At 35.0% G+C, this 27893-nt stretch overlaps 1 protein-coding gene across 1 annotated transcript in view; it reads right to left on the reverse strand.

Annotated features, from left to right (window-relative positions):
* The window catches only part of GPR158 (G protein-coupled receptor 158), a 349181-nt gene that overhangs the window by 29508 nt on the left and 291780 nt on the right, over positions 1-27893 (reverse strand). Inside the window, exons 6-7 of the mRNA XM_012777345.3 lie at positions 26938-27047; positions 482-720 (exon numbers count right to left, since the gene is read on the reverse strand). Coding sequence (XP_012632799.2) covers positions 482-720; positions 26938-27047 — 349 coding nt within the window. The remainder of the gene's footprint in view (positions 1-481; positions 721-26937; positions 27048-27893) is intronic.

Below are 27893 nucleotides of genomic sequence, written 5' to 3' on the forward strand. Positions count from 1 at the left end.
ACAGAATAATCAGAAATTTTGCAGAGACAATCTCTTTATAAAAAATGCCCTACATACTAAGTCAGATATATCATGGGGCCAAAACTATGTAACAATACCAGCATGCTTCCTGTTTTCTCCCAGCCAAAGAAATAAATCAGAAAATAGCTATAGTTAATCAAATGGGGACCAACTGATAAGATGCAAAGCAGAAAGTTTATTTGTACACAGAAGTTGTCTCTATTCACTGCATTTCTCCTTTCTGGTTTATTGGATTACATTTTCTCAACAAAGCTACATACCTTTGAAAAAGAACGGAACTTCCAGAAAAAGATTGCATCCCACATGTCATTACTGTCATTTCCATATTGTTATACTAAAACTACATTAGGTGAAATTCCTTTGGGCTTCCTGAAAGAGTCTTGTAAGACTACTAAAGAAGTGGATTATAATGTAACTGAAAAAATAATAAGACAATCACACAAAACAAGTAACCACATACCAACTGCTGTCATGTAATCCCAGCGGTCAATGAGGCACATATTGAAGATGAGGTGATCGGATGTTTGCCCCTGGCCAATAAGTGAAATCTGCCTCTCCAAATTCTGGCATACAGATGAAGTCCAGCCAATGAGAAACCAAAACACCACCAAGAGTATTACTGCCAACATCCTCATGACCCGTCCACCAGTCATATATGGAATTCGTTGGGCCGTTCGTGAAAGAAACACCTTCAGAACCCTAGAAAAGCAAAAGTTCAAAATATGAGGGCAAACCTAACATTCAAAAACTAAAACTCTAAAATAACTTATTTTTCTAGGTGTAATTTAAACCCACCAAAATCCACTTATGCAGAACTTTGATTTGTTTTGTTTTGTTTTAGAGATAAGGTCTTGCTCTGTCACCCAGGCTGGAGTACAGTGGCGTGATCATAGCTCACTGCAGCCTTGAACACCTGGGATCATGTGATCCCAGGTGTTCCTGACTCCTGACTCAGCCTCCTGAGTGGCCAGAACTATAGGTGCACACCACTGCACCCAGCTTACGTAGAGTTTCAACATGAGAAAAAACAGAAATAATATTGCTCATATTTTTATTTAATTTCATTTTAGTTTATCTTCCAATAACAAAACTGATATACAGTATTAGAGGCCATTAAGTCAATAGGTTCATATATAATGGAATTCTTTTGAGCATGTCTTAATATTTCAAGGAAAATTCTCAGGACTTTAGAAAGATCAGTAGGCAAACATTGTTCAAATAAGGTTTCTAGGGGATTATAAAAAATAGTCCTGAAAATAATTAGTTGGCTTTTACAATATTATACTAAGTCAAAACTTTCTTGAACCAGTTGTTTTTTATAGTAAAATGTTATTAAAGGTATTTTCTGGAAATCACTTCATATTACCTTCCTTCATGGTCATTTTATCACATTACCAAAGATAATAATGAAATAATCATAAAAACAATGAGAGGAAAATTTAAACACTAGGCTAATTGAATAAGATTATATTAAGGAAGAAAATTGGGGTGACCTATAAGAAATGTGATTTTAAAAACTTAGAGTTTTTTCTGTATATCTGAGATGAATAGCCATGGTTAAGAACTACTGAATTAGATGATATCTAAGAACTGTTCCATTTCTAAATATTGTGTGAAGACAAATCCAGCCTTACTATAGGGATCCTCCATTCACCCAATCTTCAATTGCATCCCTAGAATATTCTCAGCTGATTTTAACTCCCCGCACCCATTCTAACATTTTGTCACAAAATTATGACTTGACATAAACCACCATGAGTGGTTCATGATATTATGAAAGTATCTATAGTCAATTTCCATAAGAAAAAAATAAATGCCTTTTCCCAACTCTCTATTCCCTCCTTCAATTCATTTTTCAACAATTTTTAAGCCATATGAATTTTTTAATGAAAATCACCAAAAATCCTGGAATGAAGCAAATACACCTGAAATATTCTACATGTATTATGCTGTATTTTCTCATCTGTATATAGACCTTTGTCAGCTCTATTTGAATTAACACAACACATCCAGTAAAGAAAGTTATTTTGCAACCAATTCTTTTTTATGCCCTTCTCAATATCTTGAATCCTATTGTCCTCCAGCTAATCCAGAGGGTGAAGTTATTTAATTGCACATAAAATATGTGTCTTCAATTTCTCTGTGTAACAATGTCAGAAGGATAGTAGTATCAAATAAGGGTATAATAGAAGATCTCCTAACCACTCTCCATTTAACCTGTTCCCCAGATTCACAGTTAATCTCCATTCCTTATATAAGGATGGTTTTATCCTTAATTATATAAGGTGCCCATGTCATGGAGAACATTAACACTGGCAAGTAACTTGCTACTACTCTTTAGTACACCTCAAGCATTTTTGCTCCAGCCAGTTTAATTATTACTTGTTATGAATTAGTTGTGTTTCTTCCCAAATTATGCCAGTTGTTATCATATGATTAATTTAATTAAATATCAAATAAAATAATTATACATGATTGAGAAACAAAAGGAGACATTTCTATAAAATCCATCTTGAATGTTTTAGAAAGATTCTAAAATAAGAAATTAAAATAAAGCATTAACTTAGAAGAAAGTATAGAAAATTTGATATGTAGGAATGGTCAATAAACATAAAAAACTAGAAAAATTCTATACTCAGATTATTTCAAAAGAATTCTTTAGATTTTTGCTCCTATTTAAAGAATGAACATTGCGAACACAATGTTACCTATTCCAACACAAGGCAGTAGATAATGAATTTTGGTGATTTATGCTAGAAAGAGAATAATAAACTCTACATATCAAACCCATAGTCAAAAAAAAGGACTTATTTTAAAAAGACTGGTGAATGATTATTTGTGTGTTTTAAATTACAGTACCTATACACTTTTTAAATACCTTTCTCCTTTAAAAACCTTTATCAACAAATGAACCAATTACTAATCCCAACTATATTGGATAAGAAGGCTTCCAGTGTAATCAACAGACAAAAGATTCAAGAATTCTACCCTACACATGAGAGAAATTTCTTGGAAAATTAATATTTTTATAAGTTCCCATCTTATTTTATGTTGGAGAAACTTGCAGTCGCCGTGTACACATAATTGTTTCTAGTTGTACCTGGATGAATTCTAAATTTTGAATGACTAGGCTCTCAAGAGAGAACCTGACCCATTTTTCTGGTCTTCTATACTTTGGCTATGACAGAAAAAGAGAAAACTGTTCCAAATTCTAGCTTCACTCTTAATTTGAATATGCGAAACATAATTATAAATATAATTGTAATGAACAACCATTTACATAATGACAACCATATGTTAGGCACCATGCTGGGCAACATGGGAGACACAGGATTCTTGCCTTCTAGAAGCAGCTTGCAATCTAACTAGAAATAAGTCTGCATACATCTCTAGGCTTAACTTGGAAAAAAAAGTTTGCAAATAGCTATCCTGTGATAGCATATATTATGTACTGTATGTAGCTAGTTACTCTACTAACCTAATAGAACAGGTGGTATTTGATTTGGGCCTTGAGGGATATCAACAGGTAGAGATGAAAGAAAGTGATTGAGATATGAGGAGATATTCTAGTTGAAGGTAATCAGGTAACAAAGGGCAAAGCAGGGAAATGTAAATTGTCCTTGGGGACAGTGGGAGGAACTGCTTGGCAGGAGGGGAATTTTGGTTCTCAATACCCAGGAACTCCTAGGGAATTTTCAGGTTACTGTGAGGAGTTTCCATCAGGTTGAGAATGATGCTTCAGAGAAAAATTGTTATGATCTATATTTTCTTTCCATGGCCAAGATGTGGGAAATAATTTATTTTCTGATACTTAAAATTTTTCACAGTCTTCATTGAACTCTAAATCTCAAAGAAAGCTAATAGTGGATTTGTTAAATAACTGTCTCCTTTAAAATACTTCTTAATCAGATGAGGTTTGTCTTTTGCAGAGGAAATCTATACAGCTCCAGTTTGGTACGTTTTTAGTCAAGAAATTCCATTTCTAAATTATCAGAAACGTTTATGTTTTCCAGAGGACCCTTTGGGCATTTACTGTATAGGCTGAGAATTCAAGATTGTCCTAAATCTCAGATCTCATTTCCAGAGAGAAAAACCAAAGCAAAAGCCCCCATGAGTCTCCCATTATTGATTTTACTGGCTTTCTGATAACAGGAAACATAATAACACAACTCTGTACTTGAAGAATTTCAGAATATTGGTTTTTGCCAAATGGAATAAGATGTACTTTTCTAGGATTGCCTCAAAATAAAATGAGGAAATTCTGCTATATTTTAAAAAAATGAGCTCTTATTACCTTATCTGAACTCACTCCTAGAAATCAAGTTATAAAAAAGAATACTTTCATCTTCTACAGCTATGTTAAAAAAAAAAAAAAAATAAATAAATAAATAAATAAAAAAGAATACCTAAACAGGTGTTTGTATGAAATATAACTGTATAAAAAATACAATCATTAGACTTCCTATATAGATGACTTTTCCACTATTTTCTCATAGATAGATCTTCAGGAGACCATCACAAGGTTTCACTATTTCTGAAGGAAAGCAGCAACATATATGAAAAGATTAAGAAATTTCCAAAATTGAATATGAAAAGGCATATTTAAAGTATACATTCATTTTTGTTATTAGTAGATTAAGTTCATGGAAATCATGCTAAAATGAGAAAGAAAAAGGGCAACCCAGGAATTGTCTGTCATTTTATTTATCTGTTTCTACTTTCTCACTTTCCATACATTTCTGCTCCAAGCTATACAACTCCACGTATGGATGTGTACTTAGGTTACCAAAGACCTTCTTCCAGAATCTGACTGATACTGTTCACTCCTTATTTTACTTTCTCTCTCCTCAGCTTTTGGCATGGCTGAAGCACTTGCCTTCCATTATGTCACCTTATTTTTCTCCTGCTCTTCTCTTCCTTTCTTCCTACTTCTCTGTCAGCTCCTTTTCAGTCACTGTTGCAGATTCCTCTTCCTCAATCTGCCTCTTAAATGGCAGAGTTTCTCAAGGATCATCTAAATGTGGCTGTCTTCTACTCTTACTCTACCCATCATACCAAAGCAGTGCCACGTGCTCCCCTGTTTCAGTTATGCGCTACATGCCAGCAAGTCCCACATCTAGATTTCCAGTTCAGATCACTCTCCTGAGCGCAGCACTGTAAACTCAACAGCCTATTGGACACACAGGTCTTGAAATAAAATCACCCCTCTCTTTACTCTTCCTGTCTCCAGCCCACTTTGCTCTTTTGCTGCCTGCCTCAGTGAACACACTCACCTCACTGCACAAAGCAGAAGCCTAGGAATAAACTTTGATTTTCCTCTTTCACCTGCATTCCACTAATCAAACAAATCACCAAGAATTTAATTCCTATTTCCTAAATATCTTTCAAATCTGTCTATTTTTCTTCATCTTCAATGCCACTATGCAACTCCTGGCCACCAACTCGTTCCTGTAGTATAAGTAGCGTCCTAACTAGTTTCTTTACCAGTTTCGCCCACCTTCAATCCACATTCTACGCTGAAGAGACATGATCCTTCCATACTGTGTATTTGACCATGTTGCCCCCATTTACAACCCTTCAGTGGCTGGCCACCCAAATCCTAGCTCCTTAGTATGGCAAAGGCTTCTAGAAATTGGTTCCTCCTTGCCTCAGCAGCCTCATCTCTCTGCACTCTCTCTGCAGTCCTGCAGGGCCCTCTGGACTACATGCCGGTGTCCTCTACCTGAGCCTTCGCCCTCAGGGTCCCTCAAGACTTCTCCTTGCACAATGCAAGCAGAGTTGAGCTAAACCCTAGATGTCTCCTTCATGTTTTAGTTTAGATGCTGCCTGCCATCTAGGCCAGTGGTTCCCAAACCAGTAGCATCAATTTCACCTGGAAACTTGATACAGATGAGAATTCTTAGATCACATCCAGACCTACTGAGTCAGAAACTCTGGAGGGACAGCCAAATACTGTATTTTAACAAACCCTTCATGTAATTCTGAAGAAGCCTAAAGTTTGAGAGCTTCTGCTCTAAACAATTTTCCCCCAAGAGGTCTAAGATTGGTGAAGGTGCCTTCCAACAGGCTGACTGCTCTAGCCTGCCCGATAGATTTTTAGGTTTTTATTATGCTGATGCCATAATTTAAAGCTTCTATTAATAGAGAGTTTTCAATTTTCAGAACTTTTGCATTTGGTTCTGACTTTGAAGCATCTTTTTTGTTTATAAAAAGAATGAAAATATACATCTTCAAGCCACCTGGTCTTCTCTTTTACTATTTTAATTGGAATAATCCTAACATCCTGAAGTTTTACATTCTTTTTTTTTTACTAATTATGTATTGCTTCATTTTTATTACTCCCTTATTATAATTTAGATCATTATATTGATATTTATTTATTTATTTATTAGTACTTTGCCATGGGAGGTATTTGGTTTTTTGTTCTTGTTTTATTATGTATATATACTTTTTTTATTTCAGAATATTATGGGAGTACAAATGTTTAGGTTACATATATTGCCTTTGCCCTGCCCAAGTCAGAGCTAGAGTCTAATTTCTATTAATCTTCCAGCCTTCATAGAAATTCCAGAGAATAAACACTTGTGATAAAAGGTATGAGGTGATGGGTACGTCTTATAAATATAAAGGCACTCAATTCTTGACAAAAGAATCGAGAGTGAACCATATAAAAAGGGCTGGAGGCTGCTGCCTGTCATTCTGCATTCAATGGTGACAAGTCCCCATGTTCATTAAGCTTTTCAACAAGTTCTCAAAAATTCTTTTTGAGAAGTAAACTAAAACTACTTCTTGGTCAGTGGATGAATTTGGATATGTATTGAAAAAGACTGGTGTCACATGGACAGAAATAGGTTTGAATAGATATGAAATTCAGTAAGACTGTTATATTAGGTTATTGATACGACAAGAAAGAAAATTATGGGTCTCTCAAACATATTCACTTGTATTTTTGTCACTTTCAGTGGGATGCTTGGGTTCTCATAGCTCACATTGTTCTTCCTTTCTTTTCATGTCATTATAGGCAACAGAATAAGGAGGAACAATATAAAAATAAAGGAAGGAAGGAAGAGAGGACTGCAAGACTGTTACAAGCCAAATCTTAGGTGGTTAGAGTTGAAAGGAACTTTGGGGATTGTCTATTCTAATCCTATTAATGTACAGAACAGAATTCTGAGGCCCAGGGAGGGAAGTCATTTATCTAAAGTAACACAGTGAACAGCAGAATAACTGCAAAACTCTTATCTTCTGATTCTCACTTGAGTAGTTTTTTTAGTTAAAATATTTTACCAAAATAAAACTGTCTCTTTGCTGGTTCAGGGCCATATCATCTTTACAAAGCACAGCATGAAGCTGCCTCTCCAAACATTCCACATCTCCTCTATTTTCCCATGTACTCTTCTCTCTAGTCCACATGCCCACAGCTTTGAACACCACCCCCTTTGGTGTAAGTTGAATGAGATCCTACTTATCCTCATGGGTTCATCTTAAGAATCTCATTCTACTTAGATCTTTGTCTGATGAGCCTGGGTCACAAAATTTTCTCCAATTATCACCATTGCTCAGTTGGTATTTCTCATACCCATATAATCTTCCTGAGTCAGGGGATGTTTGTTTCTAAGCTCCCACAAGACCTAGCATAGGAAGGCAAGAAGATTTAGTTGATCAATTAGTTAAACATGCCCTGCTGATGGTTATGACCAGGAAGAAAAAGCTTTATTGTTGTTATTCAGTGTATGTGTGTGTGTGTGTGTGTGTGTGTGTGTGTGTGTGTGTGTTTTAATGAAAATAAGCTAAAGGGGAAAGAAGTAAAATCGACAATCCCAGAAACTGGAAGAAGCATGGGAAAGCAGGGAATTTGGGAGAATTCTTATAAAGATATAGGATGTGAGAGTAAACATTAGCTCCTGTTATATATTGCACTTCGCTAAATCCTAGAGATTTAGTGATGAAAATGGCAGCTATCTACCTGTTCTCATGTGCATTATAATTTAGTAAATATAAATGAATAGGCAATTAAAATACAATGGTTCTTGGGGAGTAGTGTCAACAAAATTAATGGAATAGGGAACTCCAAAAATCCATGCACCCACAAAAGCAATGAATGAACTAGCAAAACCTGTTAGAATCAAATTTTTTAAAATTTTAGAAACTAATTAGAAGCTTATTAGAAACCAGGAGGATACTTAATCAGGAAAAAAAACACAGCTAAATCTGAGTAACAAAGCCACATAGCATTTAGCTTACTCTGGTCCCATTTCCTGCTGCCCCACTCAGTGGTGGCCTTGAAGACTACATCCTGCATTCTCAGTATAGGTACCTAGAACCAGAGGAGCATCATGGACCTTATTCTCAAAGAATTGCTGTTGTTTTTACCTGTCTGGTGGATCCCTGAAGGACTGGCTCAACGGGAGGACTGCCTTTGTTTACTCAACTGCAAGCTTTCCTAGGGTTGAGAAAGCTACCTGGGGATGATTTGTCTAAAACATTTAAAGGCAAATGGATTAATTGATGCTACCTGGGGCAATGCATAATGGTTGGGGCAAACAATAAAGCAAACAAAAATATTGGAAAGAAAGTGTGGGAAATGAGATGATTGAAGAGTAAGGGGATTAAAAAGCCCTAATATATTCCTAGGGTTCTAGAAAGCTGGAACATTCTCAAAAAAGACCTGAGAAGACCCTAAACTTTCATCCCCTACTCACCTCAGGCTCTGCACAAGCAGGAGGTAGGGGCTGAGATAAAGCTGTAAAGTGCTTGGCTGAGTGTGAGTGTTAAAGGCATGCTTCAACACACAAACATGCAGTTCATCTGCACAGAATTTGAGATTTTTAAAAGTGTTTTTTGGTCCAGGCTTTACGGAAATCTCTATTGAATTACCAGATGACCACTAAACCAAGGCAAAAGAGACTTTACTGGTCACACACAACAAAGAACACAGACTTTATAAAATTAGTTCAGAGAAGTCACTCAAGCAACAGTAACTACAATAAGCAGCAACAACAAATCTGGGAAAGGATTAAGAATCTGATTTTTCAGATTTACCATACTATAATATTCAAAATGTCCAGTTTTCAAAAAAATTATGAGACATGCATAGAAACAAGGGTGTATGGACTATATATGTGGAAAAAGGAAACTAACAGAAACTGTACCTGAAGACATCCTGGCATTGCCCTTATGAGACAAAGACAATTAAAAAAATATCTTATTTAGTTTTCCAAATTCTACTTTAATTTTTTGACCCTATCACAGAAATTATGTACATATTCTTTAAAACACTTTTAATTTGACACATAGTAATTATATATTCCTATGGGATATATAGTTATATTGCAATGTTTATAATGTATAGTGATCAGATCAGGGTGATTAGCACACCCACCATCTCAAACATTTATCATTTCTTTGTGTTGGGAATATTTAATATCCTCCTTCTGGCTATTTAAAACTATACACTATATTATTATTAACTAAAGTCATCCTACAGTGCTATAGAACACTAGAGACAAAGACCATCTTAAATATACTCAAAGAGCCAAAAGAAATCATGGATGAAGAATTAAAGTCAACCAAGATAATAATGTCTTATCAAATATAGAACTTCAACAAATAGATAGAAATCATAAAAACAGACCAAATAGAAATTCTAAAGTTTAAAATTATAACTTAAATGAAAAATTCACTAAAGTGGTTCAACAGCAAGGGGGGTATGACCAGGCAGAAGAAAAAATCAGTGAACTTGAACAGAAGGTCAATAGAGATTACCCAGTCTAAGAAGCAGAAAGAAAAAAAAAGAATGAAGAAAAATGAACAAAGCATAAGAAACCTGTGGCATACCATCAAACATACTAACATATGTATAATGGGAGTCCTAAAAAGAGCCAGAAAGAATATTTGCATAAATAATGGCTGAAACATCCCAAATTTAATGACAGACATGAATCTACACATCCAAAAAGCTCAAGGACAAGGTAGGATAAACTTAAAGAGACTTACACTAAGACGTAATATAATCAAACTATTAAAAGTTAAAGATAAAGAAAATCTTGAAAGCATCAAGAGCAAAGCAACTCATCATGTACAAGGGATCATCAGTAAGATTAAGAGATAATTTCTCATCAGAGACCTGGAGGCCTAGGAGCTGTGAGATGACATATTCAAAATGCTGAAGGAAAAAAACCCTGCCTACCAAGAGTTACATATCTGGCAAAACTCTCCAAAAATGAGGGAGGGAGGAATTAACATATTCCCAATTAAACAAAAATGGAGAGAGTTGGTCACTAGTAGAATTGCCCTATAAGCAATACTAACAGGAATCCTTCAGGCTGAACTTAAAGGACACTAGATAGTAACTCAAATGCACATGAAGAAATGAAGAATGCTGATATAGGTAACTAAATTGGTAAATATAAAAATCAGTATTAATGTATTTTAAATTTGTAATCTCCCCTTTTCCCTATATTATTTAAAAGACAACTGCATAAAACAGTAAGTATAAATCTAGGTTGATGAAGGTACAATACTTAAAGATATGGTTTGCAACAATAATAATGTAAAAGGAGAGGAAAGAGCTATAAAGGAATACAGTTTTTGTATACTATCAAAACAAAGTTGGTATTAATTTGAACTAGATTGCTATAAATTTAAGGTATTAATTGTAATCCCCAAGGCAACCACTAAGAAAATAACTAAAACAAATATAATGAAGGAAACAAGAAGGGAATCAAAGTGATACAGTAGAAAATACTGATTTATCACAAAAGCAGGCAGCAATGGAGAAACTAAGAAACAAGAAGATATAATATATATAAAAACAAATTGCAAAATGAAAAATGTCCTTCCTCATGAGTAATTATATTAAATATAAATTGATTAAACTCTCCAATTAAAAGGTAAAGATGGTAGAATAGGTTTTTAAAAAATAACCATATGTTAATAACCAACCATATGTTATTGACAAGAGACTCACTTTAAAGTCAAAGAAAAAAATAGATTGAGAGTGAAAAGATATCCTATGCAAACAGTAACCAAAGGATAGTTATATTAATATCAGATAAAATATACTTCTAGACAAAATTTGTTTAAAGAGACAAAGAATGACATTATATAATTATAGAAGGGTCAATCTCTTAAGAAGAGGAACAATTATAAACACATATGCATCAAACATCAGAGCCCCATAATATATGAAGCAAATACAACAAACTCAATTGATGGGAGAAAAAGACAGTTCAGTAATAATTGAAGTTGGAGACTTTAATGCCCTGCTATCAATAATTGAATGAACATCTAGACAATCAATATGAAAATAGAGGACTTGAACAACATTATAAACCAACTGGATTAACAGACATATATAGACCACCCCACAACAATGGCAGAATACACATTCTTCTCAAGTATACATGGAACATTCCCCAGACCAGACCATATGTTAGACCACAAAACAAGTATCAGTAAATTTAAAAACGCTGAAATCATCCAGTGTGTCTTCTCTGACCTTAGTAGATTGAATTAGAAATCAAGAGCAGAAAGAACGCTGGAAAAGTCACAAATAAGTGGACATTAAACAAAACACTCTTAACCAATGGATTAAGGAATCACAAGGAAAAATAGAAAATAATTTGAGACAAATGAAAATGAAACAACATATCAAAACTTATGGGTTGCAGTACATGCAGTGATTGGGGGAAATTTATAACTACAAATTCCTATATGAAAAAAGAAGAAATAAATCAATAACCTAATTTTTTACTTTAAGAAACTAAAAATTGAAGAGCAAACTTAACCCAAAGCAAGGTGAAGAAAGGCAATAACAAATATTAGGGTGAAAATAAATGAAATGGAGAGTAGAAAAACAGAGACAAAAAAACCCCACAAAGTTGTTCTTTCAAAAGATCAAGAAATTGCCAACCCTTAGACTAAATATAAAAAAAAGGGAGAAGACATATTATTAGAGTCAGGAATGAAAGTGGAGGCATTACTACCAACTTAATGTAAACAAAAATGATTATAAGAGAATACTACAGTAAATTTTATTTTATGTGAATTTTACTTCAGTAAAAAAAAAATACAATGGTTCCTTTTCTTGCAGAAAAATAGAAAATTCTTCTGCACCTTCCAGAACATTGCAGCCCTCTGGTTATTCTTCTCCTCCCATATGTGAGATTCACCAGGCTTAAAATCTGAGCTCTGTACAAGTTTATCTGCAGTGTGACTATTTTAAACTGATGTATATAGCCTTCCTCATTCACAAGAGTTCATTGTGCAGTCTTAGCTCCATAACAAAAGATGGAGGAAATCTGATAGCATACCACGGATGAGTCCCTCAAATATAGATCAATAATGCTAACTGACCTTAAATCAGACCCTCTTTATTTAAATTCACCATAAACACCTGTTTCCTGAACCATTCCTTTGACCCCGTTTCAGTTGTAACAATATTGAAAACAAGGGACATTTGATAGCAATTGGTGCTTGTGCTCCAAAGATGTACAGTTATAAAAAGTTTGGCATAAAAGCTTACAGAGAAACAGGTTTAAATATAGGAACTATTGTTCCTTCCCTACTGCTTCTCCCACATACAGCTTACTACAGAAAGATATTTCAAACAATAAGCAGATGGTCATTCTGAAGATCAAGGAGAAACCAGATTATTCAAAATTTAAAAATTAAAATGCTTGTTCATTTTCTTATATCCAGAGTAAATATGAATTCTTGGACCATGTTTTTGCCAAGTACCTATTAGAACAAATTCTGTCATTATATTTCAATTCTTTAGCACTAATTAATCAGCAGGAATAATTTTAAATTAATTTTTTAATCGCTTCTCAGCCTTTTGGCTAAGATCAAGTGTAAATTTTTATTTCAGGATTAGGCATTTTTAAAATTTAGTGTTTTACTATTTAGTATAACATTTTGGCATTCAAGAATATGATTTTAGATAAACTATAAAAACAAATTTATTATAGATGGTTGCCTAATAGCATCATTACTTAAATGAGCAATTTTATTATAATCTCAAAAGGAAAATGTCATTAATTGCATGGCTTTGTAGATAGAAAATATCTAAAATGACACCATTTTAATGTTAATATTTAAATCTTTTTTTTATTTCAGCATATTGTGGGGTGCAAATGTTTAGGTTTCATGTGTTCCTTTTTCCCCCTTACCCCCCAACCCGCCCCACTGTTGGGCTTCAAGCATGTCCATCCCCCAGTTGGTGCGCATCACACTCATTATGTATGTATATATCCATCCCCTCCTCCCCCCTCCCATCTGCCCGATGCCCGATAAATGTTATTCCTATATGTTCATTTAGGTGTTGATCAGTTAATACCAATTTGCTGGTGAGTACATGTGGTGCTTATTTTTCCATTCTTGGAATACTTCACTTAGTAGAATAGGCTCCAGCTCTATCCAGGAAAATACAAGAGGTGTTATATCATCATTGTTTCTTATAGCTGAATAGTACTTCATGGTATACATATACCACATTTTATTAATCCACTCATGTATTGCTGGGCACTTCAGTTGTTTCCACATCTTTGAAATTGTGAATTATACTGCTATAAACATTTGAGTGCAGGTGTCCTTTTTATAGAGTGTCTTTTGTTCTTTGGGGTAGATGCTGCAATGGGATTGCTGGATCAAATGGTAGATCTACTTGTATCGCTCTAAGGTATCTCCATATTGCTTTCCACAGAGGTTGAACTAGTTTGTAGCCCCACCAGCAGTGTAGGAGTGTTCCTCTCTCTCCACATCCACGCCAACATTTATTGTTTTAGGACTTTTTAATAAAAGCCATTTTCACTGGAGATAAGTGATATCTCATTGTGAAATCTTGATCTGTTCTTATTTCTAACTCAAGATTTAATTTTGCAGTCTGAAAAAATCCTTTTGTCCTTATATAGGTTAATCACACATAAGTATTTCCCAGGAAGATCACAAGGGAAAGCTTTTTGAATCTGTTTTCACGGTAATCAAGGGTGTCCAGGTTGAAATGTGGTGAAAATGACTAATAGCAGAAAAATAATATTTTAAAAAAGCCTAAAGCTACCCTTGCATTCACCTTAAATTTAACCGACAGTAATTTTACAAGATACACTAGCTAGCAAATAGAGGTTGCAACTACCAAAGTAATTTATAAGATATACTATATGAGTACGTGATGACTACTGACTTTGAAGATATTTTTAGCTGTTTAGATAGTATTATTAATGTTAAAGTAGAATAACTTTCAGTTGTTGTCAAATGAAACTTTTGGAAATTAATTATACTGTGCTGTTGATTGTAATTTGATTGTGTTGTTTAATTGTTTATACTTAGTCTCTTTTTTTTAATTTCAGCATATTACAGGGGTACAAATGTTTAGGTTACATGTACTGCCTTTGCCCCACCCAAGTCAGAGCTTCAAGTATGTCTCTATCCCAGACAGTGTGCATCATATATCCATTAGGTGTGTATATACCTCTCTCCTCCTCCCCGCTCCTACCTGCCCAACACACAATGAATGTTACTACTATATGTGCCCTTAAGTGTTGGTCAGTTAAGTCAGTTAATACCAATTTGACTGTGAGTACTTAGTCTCATCACTAGATTGAAAACCCTTTGACTTAATCTTCTTTGCAGGTCCTAAACTGCATACTCCATTGACTACCTTATTACAGATGAAAAGTGTTATATACTGTAACAAAGACTCATCTATTTTTACATGCAAATTGATTCTTCCATTAAAACTATAATACATGGTTTAAGTAAAAAATTAGAAAACTATAAGCAAATATAAAGAAAGAAATGAAAACCATTTAAAACAGCACTAGTTATATATAAACAGCACTTGGGTGAATTTTATTCTCAAATATTTTTTCTATACATACATAAAACATTTTATACACATTATAGCATTAGGATTATAACATATAATTTATATTATGCTATTTCATATAATATGGTATTCTGAACATTCTCATATAACATTCTATATTTGTAAACAACACGATCTTTCATGCACACAACCATTTAATCATTATTTCTTTAGTATAAGCCATACTCTAATGAATATTCTTACAGTTAAATCTTTAAGTACATCCTTAAATTTTTTCTTTAGGTTTCAAAAAGTAGAATAACTCAGTTTTTATAAAGCTCTTGCAACACATTGTTAAATATTTCAGACTTACACTCTCTCCAGCGTAGAATGAGAGTGTCTTTCCCCACTGGATACTATTAATGGCAATTACAATTTTTAAAAAAACAAAAACCTTTTACTATTCAAATGCATGAAAAATTGCACCAGTTTTATTTCTCTGCTTTAATTACTAGTTTCTTGAACATTTTTAAAAATGTGCTTTCTGGCCAGTTATCTTTCTTTTCCTTGGGATTATTTGTTCACAGCTTTAGCCATTTCTTCCCATTAACTCCACAGCTTCACTTTCTCATATGCTGGCCATTAGATACAAGTGGCCATTAGATACAAGTGGCCTCTGGGCACTTGTCTGAATTGAGATGTGTTATAAGTGCCAAATGTACACAAGATTTTTAAGACTTATCCAAACCAAGAGTAGAAAATATTTTAATAATTTAGTATATTTATTACACATTGGAATGCAATATTTTGAATATGTTGGGTTAACTAAAATATATTATTAAATTTAATTTCACCTGTTTCTTTTTAGTTTAATATGGCTACTGAAAATTTAAAAGTATTTAGGTGGCTCATATTTGTGGCTTGAGTTATAGTTAAGAATAATCTATAAAATATACTACAACCCTTTTGCAGCTTGTGGTTTGCCTTTTAATTTATGATTTTTTGCCAGGCAGGAGTTTAAAATATTTACGTAATCTAATTGACATTTTTCTCTTATAATTTCTTCCATTCCCCAGCCTAAAATAAGTTAAATATTAATCTATATTTTATCACTTTAACCAAAGTTTTTGCATTTAGTTTTATGATTTATTGAAATTCTTGTAGATTGAGATGAGGCTTCAAGGTAATTTTTTTTTTAGATATATAGTTATTTTCCCAATCTTTACTTGTTGCATTGGCCATTGCTATCACTCACCCCATTATTTTGGTCCACTTTCTTTACCATATAGTTAGATCTTCTGGAATAAAGGTATGTTGGATTCTTTACCTTGTCCTCTTGATTTATCATTTTAGTCTTTGAATATCATTTTTGACAATACAATCTTCACTTTCTGTTCTTAGTTTTCTGCAAATGTTCTTGGTGCTTCTTTATTCCTGAAGATGAACATTAGAGCCATTTTGCTACATTCCTTCATTTGGCTTATACATTCAACAGTAATTACTCAGTACTTATTTTCATGATGCCAGGAGCTCAGGATGTAGAGGGTCCCTGCCTCATGATCATGTATTCTTGCAAGTTGAGTCTTCCCTCATTAAATCTTCTCATTCAATAATGCAGTGTTTTTCCACCTATTTATATTTCCTTCTGAATCTCTCCAAAAATTCTGTAGTGCTTTTATCTTGGTCATACATATCACCTTTTACAATTATTCCTAGGTATTTCAGGATTACACTTACAATGGTGAATAGGATTATTTCCTTTATTCTCAAACTTAAAGGCACATGGAAAGCTACTGATTTTCATACAAATCTACCCAATCTTATTTACATACGCTTAACTGAACTTTCATGATTATCTGAATCATTCTTTTTCTAAGATATAGTTCACATACCATAGAATTCATCCTTTTATAGCATAAAATTCAGTGGGTTTCGTATATTCACAAAGCTGTGCAATAACAGCCACCATCTAATTCCAGAACCTTTTCATCACCCCAAAAAGAAACTTTATACTCATTAGCTTTCACTCTCATTTCTCTTTCCTTAACTCCTGGTAACCACAAATATAGATTTGCCTATTTTGGACATTTCATATAAATGGAATCACAGGCTATGTAGCCTTTTATTTAGTTGGGCTTCTTTTACTTAGCATGATGTTTTCAAGGATTATCCATATTGAGCATGTATCAGTACTTCATTCCTTTATATTCTATTATATGGATGTACCATATTTTGTTTATCCATTCATCAGTCAACATACATTTAAGTTGTTCCCATGCCTTGATTACCAGCAGTTCTTTTATGAGTAATATTGCTCTGAGTACTGAGTAATACTGCTATAAAAATTTGTGTAGAAATTTTTTGTGTGGACATATATTTTCAATTCTCATGGGTATATGTGTAGGAGTGGAATTGCTGGGTGATATAGTAACTCTCTGTTTAACATTTTGAGGAATTGCCAAACTGTTTTAGAAAACGGCTGCACCATTTACAATCCCACCAGCAATGTATGAGGTTTCCAATTTTTTCACATCCACACCAACATTATTATTGTCTATTTCACTACTGCTATCCCCATGTTTGTAGTGACATTTCATTATGGTTTGATTTTCATATCTCTAATGACTAATAAAAAGTTAAACATCTTTTCATGTACATATAGGTCATTTGTATATCTTCTTTGGAAAACCGTCTATGCAATTCAATTCACATTTTAAAAATTGAGTTGCCCTTTAGTTACTGAGTTTTAATTTATTTTATATTCTAGATATCAGACCTTTATCAGATATATGATTTACAGGTTTTTTTCAAGTTTGTGTGTTTTCTTTTCACTATCTTGATAGTGTTCTTTCATGCACAAAATTTTTCCATTTTGATGAAGTCCAGTTGATCTGTTTTATCCTGTGTTGCTTCTATGTTGGTATCTCCCCGAGGTCAGAAATATTTATACCTATGATTCCTTCATTCTAAGAGCTTTATAGTTTTAGCGTTTACATTTAGGTTTTTGATCCATTTGGAATTAATGTTTGTAGTAGATGATGTAAAGTAGAAATTTAATTTCATTCTTTCAACTGGGATATCTAGCTGTCCTTGAATGTGAATAGCCAATTGTCCCAGCATCATCACTGAAAAGACATTAGCATCCTTATCAAAAATCAACTGACAATAAATAAATGTGTGGATTTAGCTCTCAACTCTCAATTGTATTCCATGGATCAATATGTTTCTTCTCATGCCAGTACCACACCCTCTTAATTTCTGTAGCTTTAGAGTAAATTTTAAGATCAGGAAGTATGAGTCCTCTAATCCTGTTCTTCTGATTGTTTTGGCTATTCTGGACTCTCTGCATTTTCCTATGAATTTTAAGATCTGCTTGTTAATTTCTGCAAAAATAGCAGCTGGGATTTTGATAGGGATTGGATTAAACTAACTTGTGGAGTATTGCAATCTTAACAATACTAAGTCTTCTAAACCATTAATAGGGATCTCTTTCCATTTACCTCTGTGTTCTTTAATTTCTTTCAACAATGTTTTGTGGTTTTTAGTGTTCCTTTCTTGCAGTTCTCTTATTAAATTTATTTCTACATATTTTATTATTTATACTTTTGTAAATTGAATGTTTTCCTTAATTTGTTTCAGTTTATTGCTAGTGTGTAGAAATAAGGCTGATTTTTCTACACTGATCTCCTCTCCTGTAATATTGCTAAACTTGTTTATTAGTTCTAGTAGTTTTTTGGTGGATTCCTTAGAATTTTTTTCCACAGGAGATCATGTCATCTGCAAATAGAGATAGTTTTACTTATTCTTTCCATCTGGACACTGGTTATTTCTTTTTGTGGCCTAACTGCTCAGGTGAGAACTTTCAGAACAATTTTGAGAAACAGCACAAGCCAAGTCCTTGTTTTGTTCCTGCTCTTGGGGAAAATCATCACTGAGCATGATTTCAGCTGGCAGTTTACACAGATGGCCTTCTCAGGTTGAGGAAGCACCCTTACATTCCTGCTTGTTGAGTGTTTTTATCATGACAGTGTGTTGAATTTTTGTTAAATGATTTTTTTTCTGCATCTGCTGAGATGAGCATGTGGGTTTTGTCCTTTATTATGTTAATATGCTCTATTACATCACTGATTTTTTTTCATGCTGAATCACTTTTGCATTCCTGAGCTAAAGTCCATTTAATTAGGATGTACAATCCTTTTTAGCTGTTGTTGGATTCTGTTTGCTAGTACTTTGTTGAGATGTGTGTCTCTGTATTCTGAAGGGATATTGATTTGTTGGCTTGTTTTCTCATGATATATTTGTCTGGTTTTGTTATCAAGGTAACACTGGCCTCTTACAATGAGCTAGGAAGTGTTGCTTCATCTTCTGTTTTTCAAAATGATTTGTGAAGAATCGATGTTAAATATTTGGTATAATTCATCAGAGAAACTATACAGTCTTGGGCCTTTTTTTTTTTTTGAGGGGAAGTTGGAAGTTTTTTGATTACTAATTAAATGTCTTTATTTGTTTTACATCTGTTCAGATTTTCCATTTCCTCTTGAGTCACTTTTGGTAGTTTCTAGGAATATCTAGAGTGGTTGTATTTCTAGTATTAAATCCCTTGTTAGTACAGCCTAGGTCTGTTGGACTGGACCCACGCAGGTGCTGGGTGAGGGCAGCAGAGTAACCAGAGGCCAGGTGAGCTGCCAGCACATTAGAAGCATCAGAGGTGTCTTCATCCAAAAATAAGCCAAGATCCTGACTCTGAGCCCAGACAGCAGCAAGCAGGTGATGGCAGCCAAGAGCACACAGGAGCAGACTGTCTCACCTTGGCCTTTAAAGAAGCCTGCCTCTTCCCTTCTTTTTTCTGCATGAATGAATTAATCTCATTTCCCACTCATTCTCCTATCTACTTCACATAAAGAAGAGAAATGTTTCCACTTGAGGGTATACAACATTTGGACACAGAGTTGCTAACAAAGAACATTAGGATAATTAAGTATTTATCAGCTATTGTCTGTGAAGTACTAATTTGGAATTACCAGATGGATTTGTATTTGTAATTTTAAGATTGGTTAGAATATAAACACATGTGCACACATACATATAACAAGTTGAAACCATAACAACCCAGGCAACAAAAAAAAAAATCTTGCATTTCAAATATGGCACATAGGCCTTAAAATATATATTCTAATGCATGCCTCTTTTTAGAAATCTAGACATAAAATGCTGATGCTATAATTAGAAATTAGAGCATGTATATAAATATTTTAAAAAGAGAAGCTCAATATTGAAAAGCTTTGAGTGTAGATGTTATAAAATAAAGTGTATTTCAAAGTTATGTGTCATACAACAAAGTAGGACGTGTGAAGTCAGATAAAATAAGTTTTAAGTCTCCTTGGTTTTCTGAGTGAGTTATATTCTTGTTTTATTCATATATAATAGCTAATATGTTCTGAAAGAACAATTAAAATAAACTTCGTTTTTATTTCAATTTTTATTCAAAAGGTATTCATTGATGTTAAAGATTCTACATGAATATAGTCCTCTAGTTAATAAAAGACATCTTTTATTAATATGCCTATATTTCCCAAATCTTTTCCTTCATATGAGTAGACTAAACATATTAATTTGTAAATGGGGCTTCTCAAGGCAGAAATCCTTAACTAGTTTCCAAAAGTGACAGGGCTATACCAACACAATTAACAGTATTAAGCCATTCTGCTCGGGCCATCAGCGTGCAGGACAGACAGTGGGATCAGAAGTCACTGGAGGGGGTAAAGTGGGGGAGAATGAGCAGACGGAATGAGTCTGTCTTCTAGCTAGTTATTTTACAATTAAAGAGTAACTCTTTGAAGCTTAAGGAGTCTTGTTGTCATGGTTTCTGGAGAAGTCATCATGATGGCTAGCTGTGTCCAGGATCCCTAGGGTCTCAGAGGCAGTAGCTCCAGACAGACTGTAAGTGTGCCAAGAAAGGGCCCAGGTTTTCCAGCGCCTCCCTTCTGTTAGGTGCTTCCAAGCATAAGAGTGATGAGAATGACAAAATGTAGGGTCTGCAAAACTACGGCCTATAACTACACAGAGTTTCTGAGAATTGGCTACAATTAGTTAGGCTAGCATACAAATGGCTCCGTGCACTAGCATGGGTCTTTATAGTACATTCCACACCAATGCTTCCTTGATGAATGAAGTTAGAATATGAAGTAAATTTCAATTTATTAAGAGCCAAATAACTTTTGATCTTTCCTGTTTCATCAATATGATATAAAATGATAAAAATGTATCTAGGGAGACTGTTTAAATCTTAATCTCAGAAAGCCCTGGGTGGTACTTAATTAATTAACAGACAGAAAAAGAGAAAGTTATGTCACTTACAAAACTAATTTTTTTCAAATTTCTTATAATGCCAGTATTAGAGTTAGTTTTGAAAAATCAATTTAAATCCTTCATCCTCTAAGAATTCATGTGAAGCATGTCATTTTTCTGTAAGGTATCTAGCCACTCTACTAGTGTATATGAAGCATGGGGACATGAGGTAAGGCTTGGCTGTTTTTCAGTTTACCTCTCCACGAGGCTAAGTAACTTTCTTTGGCCTTGGAATTTGCTCAGCTTTCTGTCCAAACAGTACACTCACTGTCAGGGAAAACGACCTTCCTCAGAAGCTTAAGAATGAGTCCCTTTTATCTGGTGAGTAGTGTGGGTGTTAAGAAATGTCACTATGGGTAATTCTTCACTTGAAGGCATTCTATATCCCCGAGGAGGCAGCCAGTAGGAACGAGAAACCACAGTGAGCTCAGCAGGAAGGAGGCCTGAATGACATCCATGTCATCACCAGGACCCACGTGGCAAGCATTTCCATTTTCTACTCAAAATGTGTTGTTCACAGCTATGTGTCCAAAGGGTGCTTTATTGGTATACTGTTTTGGCTGAGATGAGCAGCTGGCTAAAACTATTTCTGAAATTGCTTCATGTTAAACCCTTTGGGTCATGACTTGGGGTAAATGCAAGACTCCAAGAAGAATCTTCTGGATGTCCATAGGCACTTGCTTAGCCACCTAGGAACAAAGGTTATTATTTCTAGCTTTCATAAGTGAGGGTTAACTAACACCTTGTTCAGTGGTCTGTTAAGGCAGGTGAGTTGACAATCAACAAAGTATAACCTCTGCGCTTTAGGTACTTGTCTAAGGGACAATCTTAACTTCCTTGCCACCCAGTGGTTGTCACAAATTAAGCTAAATGAGACAATCTTCATTATATTACAAGCTCTTCGTTTTTCTAGATAGCCATGCGCTTGCTTTTCTTTTGCTCTTTTAAAAATTTAAGGTATCTTGCTATATTTTATGTATCCAAGAATACATAAAATAAATAAATGTAAATATCTCTAAGTCACTTTTCAAAAGTCACTAGGAGACAAACTAAAACATACAAAAAAATAAACCTTTCCACAAACTATAAATATTTGGTGCTAATGAGCACAGTAGAGAAAACTGCTATGGGTTGTACCAGAGCAAGGAGTACTGAATAATGCATGAAATGACAAATCCCAGGCCAGAGCCAGGAGAAAGCTTTTCACAGCTGGCTTAAATATTCATTTTAAATATAGTACAATAAAAGTCTCCTTTTTCTTGATTAGCCTTAGAAAAAGGAAAAGCCAACGTGTTTTCAGAAACCATATTATAGGGACTAGGAAAACGTTCTTTTAGCATTAAGTTTTTAAATCTCTCTACACCCCATTTCATTTAAAAATATTTACTCATTTTGCCTCCTGATATACCTGGCTTTTCTGAGCCTAGAGATCCAGCCTTCTCAAGTTTCTTCAAAAACAAAATGAAACAAAACAATAAACTAGTTTAGCAGGGATTCTGTGAACTCACCTATCATGGAAGTGCCGGATTTCCTTTAGATCTGCCCTACAGCATTCATGTCCTAAGTCAAACACGTCCTTGGCTCCTGAAGGAAGCTCCTTTTTTGTAAATGAACCTTCTTCATTTGTGCCTACTGCAGCTCTTCCCCCCTTATGATCCCTATAGAGCTAGCTAAAACCTATACTATTCCTCTCTTTCTCTTTCTTCCTCCTTCCCTTCCATCTTTCTCCAAAGAGGATAAACAGTTCCAGGTTCAAACAAGTTGCATTGTTCAGATGGCCTGCACTTGAGGGGCGCTGTGGGAGGGTCTGCCCTTGGTGCAGCCCCAGGGGCACTGCCTATAGAGCACTTAAGGCAATAATAAAAACAACTAGAAGCTGGCCTGTCTTTATCATCACCATATACTGGTGATTCTAAATAATGTCAGTGAAGGTACAAACCACTCCCTTCACCTCCAAATTGGTGCACCCCCATGTTGCATTGTTAGTAATGAAAGGACTCTTATAATTTTCCTGTGGATTGCTACGATAGTCTTTGGTTGTATACCTCTCAAATGTAGGGCGAGACCACCAAAGAAAAAAGTGGGAGATATGGTAAATGCGAATGAAGCTTTTAAGTTCCCATCCCAGACTAACAGTACCATTTCTGGAGACAGAGATCTTACTCCTTTTTCATACTTGTTTCAAGCTTTCAGTGCTATAGAAATGCTACAATCAATCAGTCAGAGACAAGGTGCTAGAGAAAGGCATATTTAACACTTCCACTAAGCTGTGAGGGAAATGGCTGAAATAAAACAAAAGCTCAGGTCTTTCTTGCTTAATTATCCTATCCTCAAGGGACAGTAACAGTCATTTTGTATATCAGGACTCATAATTTCCTTAGAGTTTTCTGTGTAGAGAGGTATGGCTTACTTTTACTTTTCTTTTTATACTAAAATGAAAAATAAAATTCCAATGAAAATGGGGCCATGGTATTCAAACTAATGTACCTTTGCTCAGAGACTCTGGATCAGGCCCTTCCAAAGCCAGGTTCTTTAGCTTTCCCTTCGGTCTGTGACCCTCCGCAGATCCTTCCAATGAATTCCCTTTTTGCTTAATTTAGCCATAGTCAATTTCTGTGGCTTGCAACCAAAAAATCCTACTTGATATATTTACATATGTTCAAAGTACACTTAATCCTTGCAACTTTATAGGTGAAGTATTAAACCATCTTATAGATAAGAGATTAATTCTCAGACATTAGAGTAAATTGATTCTTGGTTGTAGAAATAAGTCATGGCAGAACTGAAATTCAGATTTGGATTTGTCAGGATTTATGTCTTTCCTATTTACATGTCACTATAAAAGCTTAGAAATCCTTTCTTTAGGGCCACATGTTGCTTGACCCTAAGAGATGTCAGTCACAAACACCCCTTGCAGCTGCATTCACTATAACCACCACCTATTTGTTCACTCAACAAATATCTGAGTATATAATATGGGGAAAGTGTAGCACTAAACACGGGGAGTACAAAGGTCCTTCAGCTTGTCCTTCCTTCAGGTTGCTCACATTCCTACGGGACGCTGATTGCTGTTTATAGACGGAAATAATATTGGAATTGGTTAAATTTAAGCAATATGAAAAAAAACCTAGAATATAATAGTAAAGTCACATGGCTCATACAGGAAAAGGATAATTCAGCTCATTAAATTAGAAATAATTTCCACTCAATTTAAGCCTTCAGTGGAGTAATTCTTAATTGCAATGATTTCTAGAGACACACAGAGAGAAAATAGTTTTAATTCTAGTCTTTAAAACAAAGAGATGATGAAGTAATCCAGTTTCTCATATTCCAATCATTTGCATACTACCCTCAAGATTTCTGCTGTATCTGTGCACCAGCTAATAATTTCTTGACATCAATATCTATTTATTATTTTAGAATATTTTAAAAGAAACTTTATGTTATTACCTCAAAAAGCTGAACAATAATGTATTCCATAAATAGAAAGTAACTATAAAAATAAATACAGTGGAACAAAGATAATGAATCTTATGGAGATTGCAGTGCAGTGAAAAGCTCTGAGCCCAAAGCTTGATCAGTTGCAAAGGAAAATTAGCAACTGTTCAGCAGGTGTTAAAGACCTACTAGTTCCAAACCAATCTTTCTCCCGGAAATAATCAGAAGGACTGAAAGAGAACCTGAATGGAAGTAATTTTCTCATTATATGATTCAGTGCTATCTAATACTGTGTTCGCATCCTCCTGCAGACCACAATGTGTGTGTTCCGGACACTTGGTGACACACCGAGGTAGCACACAGTGAGTCAGCAGGATACGAATGTTTTGCATGTGGAGAGAACTATGGGAAGCAGCTTCCAGGTCTGCATCTGGTATTTTCACCCATTCACTTAACTACTGACACGTATTAGTCATCCCTCGTGTGTCAGTCACTGCGCTGAGAGCTGGGATCAGTGGGAAGACTCTCATTCCAAGAAGGTAAACTAAAGTGACGAAGACGCTTAAATAAGAAAACTATAAAGCACCGTAAGTATTATAATAGAGGACCCAACAGACACTAAGTGCTAGACTAATAGGGAGAGAGTTCATTTTCAAGTCTCAAAAGGGCACCTATTCTTTCAGGATTTCTAGACGGCTTATTATCCATATAGGCTCTCATTGATTTCTCATTTCATCTGGTGAGGACCAGTTGGAAACTAGGTATAAAGACTGGACACCTGGAAAGTACTTGAAGAATAGAAGGACACAGGAGCAAAGTGTGCTGTGATGCAGACAGAATAACACGAGAGCCAGAAAGAACATTAGAAATTGATCTAATCTTTCCCTTCTATAGGAAATAGAGGCTAATGATTTCTTATAGTTAAAGGCTAAGCTGAGATTTAAACTGGACCTCCTGAAATCTTGTCCAGTATTCTTTGTACTATGCCACCTGTAGAAGAAGAAGGGAATCTTGAGGGTCAAGCATATTCACATTTGTTCCAAAAGATAAAAAGATAACCTAATGCATGCCCAGTAATTAAGTACCCAAATAAAGTAAAAGAAATGGAGATTCTTGTGTGGTAGGTAGAGCAATTATCACATTTTTAAAAAGTTGAAAGGGGGTACATTTAAAGACAAATATAATACATATTTGGGCCGGGCGCAGTGGCTCACGCCTGTAACCCTAGCACTCTGGGAGACTGAGGTGGGTGGATTGTTTGAGCTCAGCAGTTTGAGACCAGCCTGAGCAAGAGTGAGACCCCATCTCTACCAAAAATAAAACAAAATTAGCTGGGCATAGTGGCACATGCCTGTAGTCCCAGCTACTCGGGAGGCTGAGGCAGAAGGATCGCTTGAGCCCAGAAGTTTGAGGTTGCTGTGAGGTAGGCTGATGCCAAGGAATTCTAGCCGGGGCAACAGAGTGAGACTCTGTCTCAAAAAAAATACATATTATGGCAGCTAAGATAAATTGTATGTACCATATTAGGGGACTTTTGCTGAGAAATACTTATGGCCAAATCAGCATGAAAACATGAATGGCTTACTGTGGTTCCCAGAACACTTTTAAAGGTGATCAGTGCAAAGGGTTTTCCTAGTAGGGCTACAGTTTCATCCTGCAGGAAAATTTATTTTTTCTCTCTCTGATCCTCTTTGTTATCACTACATTAAGACTTTCTTTAAGCTTGGAAAGGGGAGGCAAGGGAAAGCCTTGAAAAACCTTTGTGAATAGATAATTTATTTTATTGCCTCTTTCTTTCTAATACTTAGGTGGTTTTGAATGGTATTTTCCATTTTCCAAGGTTGATAATCTCTAGAGCACATTGGTTAAGGAGGAAAGCCAAGAATACTATTTCTTTTTTTTTTAATGCCACCCAAAGAATCTCAGCAGGATTACCCTGGGGCATGGAACTTGGGAATGGAAGACAGTAGTTTTTGTTAAATAAGCATATTTCTTAATTCTACTGTACAGGATTCTATGATAGCTCTGGATAAGTATGTTTTCAGCTGTATTATCTTCGTAGTCCTTCCTGTTCTTAGCCAGTAAATACTGTTTCATGTTCTAAACTTACTTTTATACAGAATTAACCTTTAGAATTCACTTGTGTAAAAGATTTCCCCACAGAATCCAAAAGATGTTCCCTTGAAAGTGAAAAATATATACCATCTTGCTATATAAATTCTTAAAATTAAACCATTTAAGCAGTCAACTCTGTTTCCAATTACATACTAACCCTATCACTTTGAACCTTCCCTAAGAATGAAGACTAATAAAATATAATATACCTGTGAAGCTTGAGAGTGACAGTTCCATAAACAGTAGCAAAACCGAGAAGCCGGACCCATCTTAGGAGAATACAGCGAAATGTGCTTGGCTCAAAGTACAAAATAACAACCTGTGGGAGGAGAACAGAAACAAAGAGACCTTCAGGATCAACTGATGACCCACAGACTAAAGTCAATATTTCACAGTCTGATGTTTTATACATATGAATTTTGACATAAGTACATATCCATTTGAATAATTCTTTAAAATGTTATTTTGATCATTGATCATTCATTCATTGTCCAGATCAAAGAACTACAGAGTCTCTCCACTGCTTTCAAACAAAATTTAAATTCTTTAAATCTAACTTTAAGGAGTTTCTGTCAAATGCCTCTAAGTCTTTGGCGTGTCCAAACATAGCTTTCTTTATTTCGGTTACCTCCCTTCGCACTCCAGTTTTCATTCAATGAATGTTAATTAAGCATTCGCCATGAGCCAGGCACCGTGCTAGGTGCTGATACAAGATACAAAGGCCAGCCCCTAAGAAGGGGAAGAGAGACGTGAAACTTAGAAATTGCATTCTGGTCACATAGCTGCTGTGATAATATCTCTGCAGTTTCAGTGGGACCACAAGGAACAAGTGGCCAATTCCATGGGGATAGTAGAAGATACGGGCAAGGTACTCTACTACTTTTCATACGCTACTGTGTGGTTTTGAGCAAGCCCTTGTAGAATAAGAATTGCGTTGACCTTGCTTAGGGAACTTGGTATGGTGCTAAAGAATCAATGCTATTGAAAAACACAGATTTATAATATTCTGCTGGAGCAGCCAGACTGAATTGATTCTGCTGAAAGCAAGGTCATCAAGACAGAAAATATACCCACTGCCAAATTGCCCAAATCCTGATTTTACACACTAGAGATATGCATGTTTCTGGGGGCGATAGGGTGGGCGCTGACATTTTCCAAATGGAGC

The sequence above is a fragment of the Microcebus murinus genome, chromosome 25 (assembly GCF_040939455.1).
Source record: "Microcebus murinus isolate Inina chromosome 25, M.murinus_Inina_mat1.0, whole genome shotgun sequence".
Lineage (NCBI taxonomy): Eukaryota > Metazoa > Chordata > Mammalia > Primates > Cheirogaleidae > Microcebus > Microcebus murinus.